At 45.5% G+C, this 16,231-nt stretch overlaps 1 protein-coding gene across 2 annotated transcripts in view; it reads left to right on the plus strand.

Moving 5' to 3' along the window:
• The first annotated feature begins 320 nt into the window (after window positions 1–320).
• The window catches only part of LOC147623372 (uncharacterized), a 37,639-nt gene continuing 21,728 nt past the window's right edge, over window positions 321–16,231 (plus strand). Inside the window, exons 1-3 of one of the 2 annotated variants that reach the window (XM_086821521.1) lie at window positions 321–553; window positions 681–954; window positions 1,398–1,687. In XM_086821521.1, the coding sequence (XP_086677647.1) occupies window positions 754–954; window positions 1,398–1,687 (491 nt within the window). In that variant the 5' untranslated portion in view covers window positions 321–553; window positions 681–753. Of the gene's footprint in view, window positions 554–680; window positions 955–1,397; window positions 1,688–16,231 lie in introns of those variants that run through there. The other variant, XM_086821522.1, reaches the window with a different exon arrangement.

Genomic DNA, 16,231 nt, shown 5'->3' on the forward strand with positions numbered 1-16,231 from the left:
GTATCTAATATATATATATATATATATATAGTAGATTTATAATAAGTATATATAAATATATATGTATTATATAATAAATATGTATATGAATATATATTTAATATATAATAAAAATATATATTTATTATAGAAAGTGAATAATGTGTTTAAATTATAATAAATCATATATATATATACATATATATAAAGGCATATATATAAAGGTATTTATGTATATATGTGTGTGTATAAAAAGAATTTATGTATGTAAAAGATATTATAAAACGAATATGTAAAAGATATTATAAAACGAAATGCTGCGAAGATAAGTCAATCGGAATAGAGTCAATCAGAATATCGAAGGGATTTTTTCTTCTTATTTTTAAAAATCTTAGATTTGTTTTTTCTCTCTCTCTCGTTGTGCCTTGAGATATATAGAGAACAGATATAGAGACTAGTCTGCCGTTAAGGCACATTCATTACAGACGATCAGGGACGGCACAGGATCGAGAGGTTTTTATCATCAACGCGAGTGCCTTTACCATCCAAACCTTGCAGTGTCTCAGCTGCATCGGTAATTTCTGTGATGCGGTCGCTTTTCTCTGCTTTTTTTTTGCCGGGGGTGCATTTCTGACGACTGATGAGATCTGTGCCTTTTTTTACTGCGTTTGTTTGATGATTTCCTGATGTTTCTTGCGCAGGATTAGGGTTAGGGTTTTTGCAGAGTTACGCTTTTTGTTGCACATTTTTGCTGCTCTGAACTTCCCGACACAGATGGCAAATTTGCCGGAAAACGCGAAAAGTGAAGAGCAGGCAAAGCAGGCCAAAGAAGAAGAGCAACAGCAGGAGGCGAGTGGGGAGAAAGCCTTGCCGCAAGGTGAGAACCAAGCTAGCCCTTCTCACTCCCAGCCATCGGCAAGTGCAAATGCCGAGTCTCACGCACCCGGCTCCACCAATGCAAGAACTGATCCGAGAGTAAGAAGCATTCATTCATATTACCTGTTTCTTTGATTTAAAAGACACCCTTTTTAATTCTGGCGGCCATGCAGGTGCCGTATGCACACATGCTTGTGTTGAATGTTCACATAAGTAGATAAGTCTGTGTGTGTGCATATGCTCATGTACATAGGCACTATTGCCATGGGCTAGTGAGGGCAATAAATGCAGCCCCACTCTTCATCTTCCCACGTTGGCTAGTTGAGGCCCGATAGACTTGATGTGGACTAAGCCCTTAAAATTGCAACTGACCTGAGTTATAGTGAACAAGTGCCATCCAAACAGTGCAAACAAGAGAAATTGAACATAGTTAAACATGCCGTTGAAATGCGACTTTACGGCTTTGCAGGATGTTTGGTTTTTAAGCAATATTAAGGTGTATTACATACGTTACTCATAATTTTGAAGTCCTTTATGTGCAGGTACCTCCATTTGAAAACACATGTTATCCTTGGATGTTTGATTCACTCGGGATGAGGTGGAGTCCAGAGTTTGCTCCATGGGCTGGAGGGAAACTTGATCAAGCGGGGGGGTTTCCACCAATGGTTCCAATTTTGTGTCCATCACCATTTCCAGGGTTTTTGCAGGGACAATTAGAAGAGCAACGGCTTCGAAGTGGTGGCATTTTTGCGGTTCCCATGGTTCCTGTCATTGGTCCTGTAGCAGGATATCCCCCAAGTGGGCTTATTCCAGTTTCTTACAACCTTCCTCAGTAAGTTTTCACTCACACACAAGTAGACCATTTAAAAAAAGCGTTGTTTTAATATAGGGTCAGACTTAAGGCAATTGTGCGCTTTTTCTGTTCATTATTTGCATTTGGCAGCACACCACTTAGCCATCCTGCTAACTAGGTTGTGGTTTCTCGATATGGGGCCTGGCTGAGTGTATATGCTGCTTGCCTTGCGTGGCTGTCGCACCTATGTTTCATGGTTAGCCTGCTGTGCATATATCTTTGTCAGTTGAATGGAGAGTAGTTTGGACGTATGCAACTTCTGCTTTGGCTTGTCTTATTGTGCTATGTGCATGGCCTCTTGGTTGTCAGTCACGGAAGATATATAATCCTTGAAAACAGGGCTTTATGCGTACTATCTTGGTCCAGTATTTGGTAGTGGTGACATATTTTGTTGGGACAAAGATTTTTGTATCGTGTACAGTTGCCAACTCGTCTTCTTCTGGAACGTAACAAATATCAGTCCAACGGTTTAGGGAGATTTTCAATTTACCTTCTTCTGGCGTGCTATTTAATGTTAGTCTGATGGTCTTAATCTGTCACTAGGACAATTTGAAGTTGTCTTCTTCTGGAATGCTTTCTTATGTCAGTCTGAGGTTTGGAACTTCTGTACGGCTCTTACATGCAGCCTGTAGGCTTTTCAATGTAGCTTGTTTGCGGCTGCCTTTATGCACAATTCTTTCATCTATAGCATCTTAATACTTCACTTTTTAATTCAGGCTGCGTTTTCGCTGCATCTGGCCACCCTAATGCTCTCCCAAATATGGCCTTTGAGTGCCCACCATTGGACCCCCTTGATGCACCTTCTTCCACCCTCGTCTGGCTGTGTTTGAAGCACCAACAGGCGGCCTTGCTTGCTCGCTTTGTCCGCCCTCTACTTGGCATGTTTTGCCCTCGTTCTTGCCCTTTGGCTGAGTGCCCCTTGCACACACAAGATCTATTTGGTACATAATTTGCAAAAAGCAGCCCTCGATGAAAAGAGTGCAAACATGAGCGAAAACCCTGATGGCAATGGGGTTTTTTTTGCAATGGATTTCCATGCTCTTATGAGAGGAAAAAAATTGCAGCCTTTCTTCCGTCAAAACCTGATGCTCTGATACCAATGTGACATGGGTGCTTGCGGAAGCGTGTTTATGATTGATTGATTGCGATTAGCGTCTAATCAGAGACCTCCTGCAAGGTCGAGGGTTCTCTAGGCCATGGGTAATACCATGGTCTAGGCTTGCGCCTGCCATGGTCCCCCCCATCCAGAGACGTACCTGGAGGGTTGGTTTTGACAAGGTTAGTTGCAGGTGCATGTGTATATGCCGTGAGATGTGAGAAGTGAAAAAATTGTGATGCCCATAGTGAAATATGCAGGTGACTAGTAGGGTTGGTTGCTTAACACTAAAGTGGTGGTTCTCCTCTGGACAGTATGTCTGGAGTCCTCACAGTGCTCACAGCATAGCGCACACATGAATCGACAGATTAGAATGGAACATAATACAAATGACTAGATTGGCAAGAGTGACATGCACAACAAACTGCTGCTTCTTCATGCTCAATACACAATAGAGAGATGTGATGTGTGACATATGCGGAAGTATTCTTTCAATGGAATAGAGAAGATATTGCTTAAAGTGCTTGTTGAAATTTGCAGAAATGATAAAGGAGAGGAAGAGAGATAGAGATAGCACACATCACACTCGATTGGGTCCCAACCACCCTCTTAAGGGTCCCCACTTGTTGCCTGGTGTAGTTTCTTATGTATTGCAAGATGTAAATGAAGTTCAAGATTGACTTACTGGCTATCTACTAAACAGTGAATAGAGACACCTTGGGGACTGTTTTGGGCTGAATGGAACGTCTGTTTCGGGGCAACTTTAGGGCTGCGTTTTCTCTCTGTGTATCCTGTCGCTGCAGCTCTCCACCAGGCCTACACGCTGTCTTTTCTGCCTATGTGCTGACCTGCATTTTAGGGTTTCAAGGTGGCTGGACAGCCTTCTATGCTCTCCTTCTGATGTTGAAGACATGGTTGATCTCTATGCTCCCCTTATGCAAGCTATTCAAGGGTGAGTTGCTTCTTCATGCTTGGGCTGACCCTTGAGCTCACAGGTCGCAAGATGATTTATGCCCTTGGTTGGGTGTTCTTATATAGGCATCAAGAGCTAGGGTTGCTCTCAAAAGATGTGCTCTTAAAGTTTCTATACACAAGTGCCCTCCATTAGCCCAATAATGTCCGAGAACAAGCCTTATCTAAGTACAACAGCATAAAGGCATATGCACACACTCTTGTAAAAGAGATTGGATAAAATCCAAAAAGTTACCACAAGGCAAAAGTCAAAGGGGCAGCAAGCCTTCGCGTTCAACAAGGGGCTCCAACTCTGATTCTTGGGTCGACATCGTGAAGAGGGTAAGGGGAGAGAAAATTTGATCTTTGCACAATAAAAGTGCCAGTGAACTTGAGAGCTTGAGAGCTTGAAAACTTGAGAGATGTGTGGCAAGAAGCCCACTTAAGGAGTTTATAAAGGTTTCCCCAAAAGCTAAAAATCCCCAAAAGCTATCTTTAGCTTTTGCTTATGTGTTATATATATATATATATATATATATATATTCAATTTTCTAAAAAAAAATAAAACACCTTTAACCTTGGAGGGGGGGGGGGTTTAAACTTAAAAAAATTTAATCTAAAAAAAAACGAAAGCAGCCCAAAACGGCGAATGCTTTCCTTGTTTTTTTTTTCAATTCCCTCCTGGATTAGCCGCTCCGCTGGCTGTTGCGTTGCTGACATCATCACCCAGGTGCTTTCGCCAGCCTTCCTGCCGGCGCCACCTTGGCTCATGCGAACAGGGCGCCCTGCGCTGGCCTACGCGTAGACTCGGGCGCCTGCACAGGTCTGGCCCAGGCGCCCACCAGGCTGGTCGCCTGGCTGCGTAGGCCCAGGCGCCTGGCGCCTGGCTTCGCGGGCCTGGCCGCCTGGCTTCGCGGGCCTGGCCGCCTGGCTACGCGGGCCTGGCCGCCTGGCTACGCGGGCCTGGCCGCCTGGCTACGCGGGCCTGGCCGCCTGGCTACGCGGGCCTGGCCGCCTGGCTACGCGGCCTAGGCCGCCTGGCTACGCAAGCCTAGACGCCTGCCTACACAGCCTTGGGCGCCCTCCAGCAGGGCCGCCTTCGTACACTTGGCCGGCTGCCAGCCTTGCCCAGTTCGACCAGCAGGCCACAACCGCCTCTTTCTCTCCCTCTCTCTCTCTCCCCCTCTCTCTCTCTCGTTAAACGAAAAGTAAACCTATTTTTTTTTTCTGTTTTCTCTCTTTGCAGTTCATGCGACTGCACAAACGAATCTCTCCTCTTCTTTGCAAAGCAAACAACCCTACTTAGACCACCATCTCCATCAACATGGGTTTCTTTGATGAAAAAAAAACACACTATATTCTGAAAACAACAGTATGCACAGAAAAACAGCAAGCTTTTTTGAACACATACCTTTCTTCGACCTCATCTTCTCTACCTACCGACTTGCTCGTTCATGAGGTATGCTCTGATACTGAAGGCAATGGGTGTTAGGGTTAGGGTTTACAGGAGCTTCAAGCAGGCGTGGAAAACCAAGAGAGAGAACACGACTTCAGTCTATTGCTTGATAATCAAAGTGAAGTACAATAGCCACATAATAGTGACCCTAAAGATAAGTGTTCACATGTCCGGCCATAAAATGTGCCGGGTAGACCAAAACACTTATAAACTGCATATAAGTGAAACTGAACTAAACTGGGGGAAAAAACCTCCACTAACTGAAGTAAAAAGTGCCCCAGTAATCTACTGATGTTCACTAGCACTCCTCTGGGTGCATACACAGCATAAAACCCAACAAACCCCCCTGGAGTGATATGTGATCACTGTACATCATCCACCAAAAGGAAACAAATTCAAAGCATTGCGGAATGCTTCAAATTTCGGACGTGGTAATGCCTTGGTGAAGATGTCTGCCACATTCTGATCTGTAGGACAGTAGATCAGACTGATATCTCCTGCCTGGAGTCTCTCCCGAATAAAATGATAGTGAATCTCAATGTGTTTCGTGCGAGCATGAAACACAGGATTCCTGGCCACAACAATGGCACTCTGACTATCAGTATAGATAGGTGTAGGCTCCTCCACTGAAATATCCATATCAGTCATGAGACGACGCGCAGTAGTAGTGTAGGCTGCTCTGTACTCTGCCTCACAAGACGAAGTGGCCACTGTGGTCTGTTTCTTGCTTAGCCAAGAAATGCATGAAGAGCCAAGAAAGAAACAATTTCCACTAGTGGAATGTCTGGTATCAAAATCACCAGCCCAATCTGAATCACTGTAAGCGTATAACTGCATGTCACCCCCCTCAGGATAAAGCAATCCAAGAGACAAGGTACCCTGCAAATAACGGAATACACGCTTCACAGCTTGCCAATGTGACAACCGTGGGCTGTGCATGAATCTGCTCAACTGAGAGACTGCATACTGAATATCTGGCCTTGTATTACACAAGTAAATTTGGCACCCAACAGCCTGAGCATATGTAGTGGCATCAAAGGAAACACTGTCATCTTGTAGAGACAGTTTCATCCCAGGCTCCATAGGAGTACTAATAGGCTTGCAATCCTGAAATTTAAACTTCTCCAGAAGTTTAGCAACATAGCGTGATTGCAACAACCCAATGCCTCTGTTATCCTGCACAAACTGTATGCCCAAATAGTAATGTACAAGGCCCAAGTCAGACATGTCAAATGTTTGTTGCAGTATCTTTTTAAAAGCTGCAATTTTGTCATCATTTGATCCCATGAGCAAGAGATCATCCACATAAAGACTGATGACCAGCAGATCTGTCTCTTCTTTCTTTACATACAGAGTGGCCTCTGATGGACTGTTCACAAATCCCTGAGCGAGTAGAAAAGCATCTATTTTTGCATACCAAGCTCGTGGAGCTTGTTTCAAACCATACAAGGCCTTTTTCAGCCTGCAAACTTTCCCCTCATGACCATGTTCTGCAAAACCCATGGGCTGAAATACATAAACTTCCTCCTCGAGGTCCCCATGTAGAAATGCAGTCTTTATGTCCACCTGGTGAACAACCCAACCACGATGTGCAGCCAATGCAATGACACCTAAGTGTCGACATATGGGATGTAGGAGCAAATGTCTCCTCATAATCAATGCCTTTCTTCTGTGCATAGCCCTTTGCAACTAGACGGGCTTTGTACCTGTCAATGGATCCATCTGCATGTCTTTTCAACTTATAGACCCATTTAGTACCAATTGCTTTCTTGCCTTTGGGCAGATCAACCAAATCCCATATTTGATTCCTTTTAATAGAATCAAGCTCATCCTGCATGGCTTTGTTCCAATGCACATTATCTCGTGCATCCACAAATGAATCAAGCTCATCATCATCCTGTAAACTGGCTGCCATAACCAGATTCAAATCCATGATGTGTGCATGCTCATTGGTCCTTGTCTCCCTACGAGTACGACCAGCAAGAGGACCCTCTAAATGGCTGTCCTGTAATGTCCTTAAATACCATCTAGGTATATGTCTGACCTGTGGTGCCTGCTGCCCCATATTTGGTTCAGCTTCTGGCTCATTTGGTTGCTGAATTTCTGCACCACCTACATCATTTGCTGGCTGTCCTGTACCCTCATGAGTTGGATCACCAACTGTGGAATGAAACTCCATGGGTAGTAGACCTTCAAACACATCATTTTCAGCCTGATTTGCCTCATAACCAGCCATGGATATTTCTGATTTTTCATCAAAAATCACATCCCGACTAGTGAATATCTTTCTGGATAGTGGGTCATATAACCTGTAGCCCTTGCTCTCACGGCTATACCCAACAAAAATGCATTTTGTGGCTTTATCATCCAGCTTCCTCCTCAACTCTTTGGGTATGTGTGCATATGCAAGACACCCAAAGATACGAAAATGCGATACAGAAGGCTTGCGGCCATGCCAAGCCTCAAAAGGAGTAATAGAAACCAATGCCTTTGTGGGACATCGATTCAAAATATGACAAGCACACATTACTGCTTCCACCCAAAAGATATATGGTAGCCTTTTTGCCTTTAGCATACATCTGGCCATCTCCATGAGTGACCGATTCTTCCTTTCTGCAACTCCATTCTGCTGTGGAGTGTAAGGAGTAGTATACTGATGTTTTATACCTCTACTCCCAAGAAAGGAATTCAGCATATGTGACATATATTCCCCCCCTCGGTTAGAACGGAGAGTCTTCACCTTGCATCCTGACTCTGTCTCAGCAAGTGCTACAAAGGCCAAAAATGCATCATATACTTGTGATTTCTGTGTCAAAGGATAGACCCAGCATATACGAGAGAAGTCATCAATAAATGTTGCAAAATAGAAGCAACCACCTAATGACTTCGTCTGCATGGGACCACAAAGATCACTGTGTATAAGTTGCAACTTTGCAGTTGCTCTTAGAGCCTGATCACGTGGGAAGGAAAACCTATGCATTTTTCCCAAAATACATCCTTCACAAATGTGATCTGGAGGCTTCTCCATGAGAGGTAGATCTGTAAACATATTATGTCGCTGCATAAGCATAAGACTACCAAAATTTACATGCCCCATGCGAGCATGCCATAACTCCGCATCAACCATAGCTGGAGTAAGAGTGAATGCATGATAAGCAGACTGATCCACTGGCTGAAATGCATCCAACTGATAAAGTCCATGACATAATGTACCAGTAAGCATCAAGGTCAAGGCATTAGCTTTGTCTCTGACCATGCATTTATCATCATCAAAGTGGACTTGCATACCACAATGTGCTAAAGAAGAAATGGACAACAAATTCTTCTTTATCCCTGGTACATATAAGGCATCTGTAAGGCGGAGAATGGAGCCATCAATGGCTGTGAGCTGAATCTCCCCAATGCCACGAACTGGATATGAAGCATTGTTGGCACACTGAACAGTTTTGCCAACAGGAGCAGGGCCAACATGACTAAACAAATCCCTGCGAGATGTGATATGCATGCTCTGTCAAACTGAGTGCCTGTGAAGACCAAGAGGCATCATAGCTGCATGTATAAAAACAGTAATCCCTGTCCTCAACAAAAGAAGCAGTCTCTGGAGGAGCTTTAGAAGCATCATTAACAGACATCCCAGCTTCCCTTGCCTTCTCTTTGGCAATCCTCTTCCTACATTCCGTGATGTAGTGACCTGGCTTCTTACAGTAATGACATTTGCCCTTCTTCTTGGGCTGTCCATCACTTTTCTTGGTATCCTGTGAAGAACCACCATCACCTGAATTTTGATTTGCACTCTTTGGCTGAGTTTTTCCTTTCCCCTTTTGACCTATAGTAAATGCTTGTTCAGCATTTGTGTTCATATTCATATTCTTCCTCATTTGCTCCTCTTGTAGTAAGAGAGCAACAAGTTCCTGATACTTGAGGGGTTCAACAGCATTCCTCATGCTGAGGTTCAAAGAGGTATGAAAAGCCAAGTAAGATCTTGGCAAAGAGTGCAAGATGGTGGACACAAGCTGTGTCTCAGGAATAATCTCATCCACATTGATGAGTTGTTCTCTCAAATCCTGCAGCTTGTTTAAGTGGCTAGACATATCATCTCCTTCATTCATTTTCTGATTTTCCAGCTCTCTTTTCAAAAATGAGATCCTAGCCTCATTACGAGCAGCATACATCTGCTCCAAAGTCACCCATGCATTCTGTGAAGAGCCAACTGAACGAATATGAGGTATAATGGACCTCTGTACTGACAATGCAATGAGTGACAAAGCTTGTGCATCCCTGGCATCCCATGTCTTTTGAGCATTTGTTCTTTGAACAGGCAATGGCTGTCCTGGAGCCTGTACCTGTTGTCCTCGTCCACGAGCACCCCCTTGGGGAGGAGTCCCTGGAGCCAATGGACTTGGACGTGGTTCATCACCACTAACAAAATCCCAAAGACCTTTTGCCACAAGCACATTTTTCAGCATAAAACTCCACAAGGAGTAGTTCGTGCCATCCAATTTGTCTTCCTTAGACAAATATGTGAATACATCACTTTGCTGTTGATTTGCCATTATGCTTACGCACAATGTTGTACCTGTTTACCAAAAAAACCCAGTAGAGCAGAAACCCTGATAATAACTGTACTCCACTGAATACAGTTCACCCAAATATGCTTGCACTCTCAATCCTCTGAATGTGCAGCTCAATGCACCAATGACTGAGTAGAGCAGCAAATGGCGTACACAATGCCAAAATGCCCCAAAAATGCCCAAATTTGCTGCACGCAAGACTGTGCAAAAAACCTGTATAGTTCTTTGCTAGAAAATCTGCCTGTTGTGCCTGTATATTTTCACAGAGAAAATAAAAATGCCCAATATTCAAAACTTGTAATGCTTACCATAGTTGTACTGAGTAATGAACAAGTACTGTTGACTGTACTAGTAGGTACAGTTTACTGGTTCTGTACGGAAGCAGGTGGAAGTTGCAGGTCACAGCAGGTACAGTCGTATCACAGAAGATACAGTCACCAGGTACAGAAGCATGCAGTCGTATCACAGCAGGTACAGTCGCCAGGTACGCAGCACTGAATGCTGCACGGTTCTCTGCGCAGGTGACAGTTGGCGTTTACAGGCACGGACGTACGTAGCAGGTATAGCAGCGCTGACAGGCGCAGTCTATCGAAGCTGATACACGTGCGCTGACAGGAACAGAAGCTGAGGACAGCGCTGACTGTACGGAAGCAAGTCGACGCTTGTTGCAGCAGTCGACTGAGTACACTAAGGCGACCAGCGTTGACAAGAGCTGGTACGGGGTGCTGACAGCAACGAACAGGTACGGCAGGCTACATGCGACGATTTGCTGGCGGCGCTTACTGTATGGGCAGGTACAGTACTTGAGTGCTGCGCTTACTGTACGGAATCAGTAGTACGGCGCACAGATGTATGGGCTTTGATGTACGAGTGCTGTACGGGCAGCAGCAACAAAAACTTTGTTGTGTACGGGCAGGGCAAGGCTTCAATGCTCTGATACCAATTGAAGGCAATGGGTGTTAGGGTTAGGGTTTATAGGAGCTTCAAGCAGGCGTGGAAAACCAAGAGCGAGAGAACACGACTTCAGTCTATTGCTTGATAATCAAAGTGAAGTACAATAGCCACATAATAGTGACCCTAAAGATAAGTGTTCACATGTGCGGCCATAAAATGTGCCGGGTGGACCAAAACACTTATAAACTGCATATAAGTGAAACTGAACTAAACTGGGGGAAAAAACCTCCACTAACTGAAGTAAAAAGTGCCCCAGTAATCTACTGATGATCACTAGCACTCTTCTGGGTGCATACACAGCATAAAACCCAACAGATACCACTGTCAAATCCCCAAGAGTCTCCTCGTGATCGTTCTTGGTACGAGACTTGAATCCTGCAAACAAACGAATAAACAACAAGGGGGTGCAAGCCTGACTCACCTCCCAACCATGACAGCCGTGGGCAAGCCCACAGTCTTGGCTGTCCCCATCGAGCCACGAGCTGAGCTAACTAGGTTGACATACCGACCAATCTCCTCCTCGCGACGTCCCATACCACCACGAAGCTACTCTCGCGGGCCTCGAGATTGCTGTCGGCCTCGGCTGTGTAAAGCAGGTGCACGTCTGCACTAGATCCAGGCTTCAAGACCATAGAGCTCTCACAAACTCGCGAGACTCTCTATATCCCAATAGCCACCCTTTTATAGGCTCTTGGCCGGTCATCGGGCGTCCACACTTGGGTGCCCGCCCGTCCATACTTGGGTGCCCGCCCTTTAGTCTATCCCTAACTCAGCTCGTCAATCAGCCTGCCTAGCTCCAAGCTTCCCCAAACCTCGTATAGATACACACTGTGCACATGACAGTCATTAGGAGTCCCATAGGGGGACAGAATTTTGGGTGTTATCACCTTTTTATGAGGGCAGCCTAGGGCTGTAGCAAAGTACCCTTTTTGTACTATATGAAATATACTGAATTTTCCAGCACATCTCTCTCTCTCTACTCTCTCTCTATATTTGCGTTTTGCATCAGATGGTTTCCAAGAGTGTTTAGGACTAAAAGAAGACTCCAAGAGCTTCCGCGTGTTACATTGGTATCAGAGCATGAGGCTCAACAAGGCTAAACGCTGTTTCAATCCCATATGATGGTGTACAGGTCCAAGGTACAGGAAAGTGCACGGATACGAAGCCCGAGGCAAGGAACACAAGATCAGGGAAGAGCTCGAGGTTTGTTGGTGGTGTTCCACAAAGCCAGAGGGGATGGCAGTCCTATGAGCCAGATAGGTTCTCGGACAACGGTCCCAAGGGAGGAGTATCCTCCAAGGGGTGGAGTGAGAGTGCCAGACTCATTTCTCAGGAATGAAGACCAAGACGGTGTTCAGAGTCAGGGCAAGAACAGATTGGGGACTGGATGACAGAGGGGCTTCGGGAAAAAGTATGGGATGATGACAGTCATCCAAGAACAGGTTGGAGGCCCGTCATCAAGTTTAGCAGAGGGGGATGTCATGTGCATGATCAATGCCATGGACAATCTTCAAGCGCTGATCCAGAAGAGGCAGCCAGATAAAAACTATGAACCAGATAGGATCAGAGATTGGAGCACAGGTGCTTTGGGTAGTGTGGAGCAAGGCTTGTGTAATATGCGGAAGCTTCGGAGAAGGATCGGTACTTCAAAACTCAGAAATCAGCACTCTTTTCGCGACGGAATTAACGCACAAACTGAAAGGAGATGTGCAGAAAAATAGAGAGAGAAGGGGGAGATGGAGAGGACACAGTATTGGGTCCCAATTACCCTCTGTAGGGCCCCCACCACGGATGGTGTATTTGCTTTATTAGAATGATGTAAATCTGAAAACAAATACAGAAACTTGACCTTTTCTTGGCTGGAAAATCCTGCCCTTGACCTTCAGTCCTTCACCCCTTTGCGTTAGCAACTTCTTGGCTGTCCTGGCCCTTGTTTGCTTAGGCACTTGGTGAATTATGAGATGCCTTCATTGTTTCTTGGCTGGAGTATTTATACTCCTCTTATCATCCAGTCGGCCAGCTTTATAAAAGCCTCACGAGTAGGTTTTTAGAAATAAAATGCTTTCACATTATGCAAGCTGCTGGCCACTCTGCGCATGCCTGCTGGGACAGTGCCAGGCTGCTGGGCACTCTGCGCATGGGTGTGGGACTGCCCCCTACACCTGGCCGACCTGCTGGGTAGGGGTTTTAGCCCTGTCGGCTGCCTGTCCAGAAGCACTAGGGCTGGCCGACAGCCCTTCCAGCCCATACCCGTTGCCCACCTGCTCAATCTTTGCTTCATAATCCGAAGATACACCCAATCCCCTTTCGAAAACTTCATGTCCCTTCGGTCTTTATTGGCCTGTCGAGTGTAGGCCTCTTGCGCTTTAGCCAATCTGTCTTTAACGGACTCTAGGATCTCCTGGTAAGACTCCGTCACTCTGTTCGCCTCCGGTACTCAAGACGAAGTCCTGGTTAACAACGATTGGAAAGGCCTTCCAAACGTTGCCTCATATGGAGTCCTGCCAATAGCTGAAGAAAAAGAGTCATTCAAAACAGCTTGAACTAAAGGCAAAAACGATTCCCACTTACCTTGCTGATCGTGGACATAACACTTCAGCACATCAAAGGCCAACTGGTTGTATATCTCTGTCTGGCCATCTGTCTGTGGGTAGAATGTGTCACAAATCCCTATATTCTAGGGACATGCGGATGCGTGTCAGGCCTAGAAACATGCGGATGCATGTATGTATTATACCTGGACACCTACCTGGACACCTTATGGGGACACTTGTCAGCCTGTATGTGTACCCACCAAGCCCCTTAGGTGGCACTGGAGAAAGGCGCCTCCTTCAAGAGCCCTTTTGGGCTGTTTTATTCATAACTCAACACATTGGAGAGCTGGTTGAAGCTTTGGGAGTTGCTACAGGGCTGGTTGCTTGCTTCCCGGACTCACACAAGCTTGGATATCGATCCCCACACTCTTCTAAAGGGCTGGTTGGTAAATTTCAGACCTGCAATTTCTGGTTATTGCAAGTATTGGGCTGGTTACAGGTGTCCAAAGTCAACTTGGACAGTACAGGACAGCTCTAGGGACCTCCACAGGGCTGTAGGACCCTTTACAGGTGGATTTCTCGCGATGGAAAGTTGCTGTTTTGGACCGGTTATTGCACAAAACAGGCCGGACAGCAATGGAATATGTGAGCATGGATGTGTCTCAAGGACTCCTGGTGTAACAGGTGCTTAGGGCAAGCATTGGGGACACTTGCTCGCGGAGAACACAAGTTTCTGGATCAGTTTCTCGCGTGGAAACAGGGCCTAAAGATCCATTTACATCTTGTGCAGGGCGGAGTACCTGTGAGGATTGTGATACTCTTGTGCAAGGCGGATGTACCTGTGAAGAGGCTTGTGCAGGGCGGATGTACCTGTGTGTAGGGCGGATGTACCTACAGATTCTCTTGTTTGAAATGTATTCATTCATGATGTATTTGGAAGAATCAGGTGCAGGCTGGTGGTGAATCCCCAGGCACCCGTAAACTTGTACTTGCAGACTCTTTTGGTAATATAACCTAAAGGGGGGGGGGTCAGCCTATCATCGGCCCCTTTATGTGGTGTACTGTCATTTTCAGCTTTGTGGTTGTAATGCTCAAGTGTTAAGTGCTCAGAATCTTGTTCACATTTATACGATTCCAATACACGCTTCCGCCTCCCGTTACATTGGTATCAGAGCTCAGTTTTTCCCCTCATTGGAAAACGGTCTGAGGCTTGGAATCATAAGTGGTGACTTGATTTGAGTGTCATGGACAGCCACATTTCTGACAGTGTGGAGAACACACAGGACCGTGAATTTCATGGTACAAAGGATGCAAGAGATGCTGCAGGCAATGATGTCTATGGAGATGCAGGTACTCATGACACTATGCATTCTGATTTGGAATCTTTGAGGCGTCAAGTGCGACGCTATAGGGCTGAAACCGAAGAGCTTAGGTCATTGAAAAATGACCCGGATGTACAAAGGGTGTTGGCTGCGAAGGCAAAGGCTTCGGTCCATGAAGTCACTTTTGAAGCAATTGCAAAGGAAATGGATGTTGAGAAACCCCGAGAGCTTGCACTTGCATACCTAATGGTTAAGGGTGATGTATACACTGAAGCTGATGGTAGTTTGGCTTTCAAGAAGCCACCCCTCATGGCTGCCCGTGGTGATGCACATGATGCACAACAAGCAGAAAGAGCACAGCAAGTGCCAAATGCTGAAAGGACAAGAGTCCCTGGTGCTAGGCTTGATGCAGGTCAAGAGAAGAGTAAGGATGAGGGATCCTCTACTCATTCCCGCTTTGCTCCAAGAAGACATGTCCGTTCTCGTGTTGAGCTTTCCACTCATTTGGAGAGTGTGACTCAAGAGAGAACGAAGAGGGATCGTGAATCTTCATCGCGGCATCATCATCATGCAGATGAACAGGATGTACATAGGGATGCATATAGAAGGAAGAAGCCTCGAGAGTTCAAGTCCGGTGACAAGGATGTAAAGTTTGAAAACTTTCAGGGACGGATGGACTCTACCAAAGCACTTGCTTTCATCAGACAGTTTGAGATAGCTTTTTGCAATGAAGACTTTTCGGAAAAGTCTATGCTCAGGCATGTGGGAATGCATCTCAAGGATACGGCAAGTGATTGGTGGCTTGCAAAAATACTTGATGGAAGTGCTGCCCCAACTTGGTCTTCTTTCAAAATTCAGTTTTATGATCAATTCTTACCACCAAACTTTGCAAAGGATGTACGCAAGGAGTGGGATTGGTTGTCCCAAGATGAGGGAGAGTCCGTTGCTTCATACATAGCAAAGTTTTGGAAAGTCCTTCTCAAGGTTACTCCCTTCATGAAGATTGGAGAGGACGAGAAGAAGAGAAAGTTTGAATCGGGGCTCCATCACATCATTCAACAAAGCTTGGGAGTGTACCCAAATAAGACCATACAAGAGCTTATACACTCAGCCATGATTGCGGAGAACTTGCACATAAAAGCACCCACAAATAAGCCATTTGCAGGTCAAAACAAGAGCAAATTCAGGGCTGGTTATGACCAGAAAAAGGGTGGACAGCCACCTAAGAATGCTCCCAAAGATGGCCGAGATGCAAAGGATGACTCCGAAAAGAAGCCGGGGGGTAAACGCCACAATTTTGGGCTCTCAAAACAGCAATTGGAAGAGTACAGGAAGGCTGGAAAATGCTTTAAGTGTGGCAGTAAAGATCATATATATCCTAAATGCCCACAGAATCCTAAGAATGCTGAGCCTAATGTGGAAAAGCCTCTTGTGAATGTTGTACCCGATGTGCAGGGTAATACAGGGCATGAGCCCAAGAGTAGAGTCATATGCAAGGCTTGGGGCAAATTGAAGGATCAGCCCGCTTTGTTTCTTTTTGATGATGCTTCCACAGATAACTTTATATCCGTACAGATGGCTGCCGCCATAGGTCTCAATGTGGAAGACATGGGAATGCAAATGAATGCAGATGCCGCCT

This window comes from Cibotium barometz, chromosome 27 (assembly GCF_041138505.1).
Source record: "Cibotium barometz isolate CiBa-2024 chromosome 27, ASM4113850v1, whole genome shotgun sequence".
NCBI lineage: Eukaryota > Viridiplantae > Streptophyta > Polypodiopsida > Cyatheales > Cibotiaceae > Cibotium > Cibotium barometz.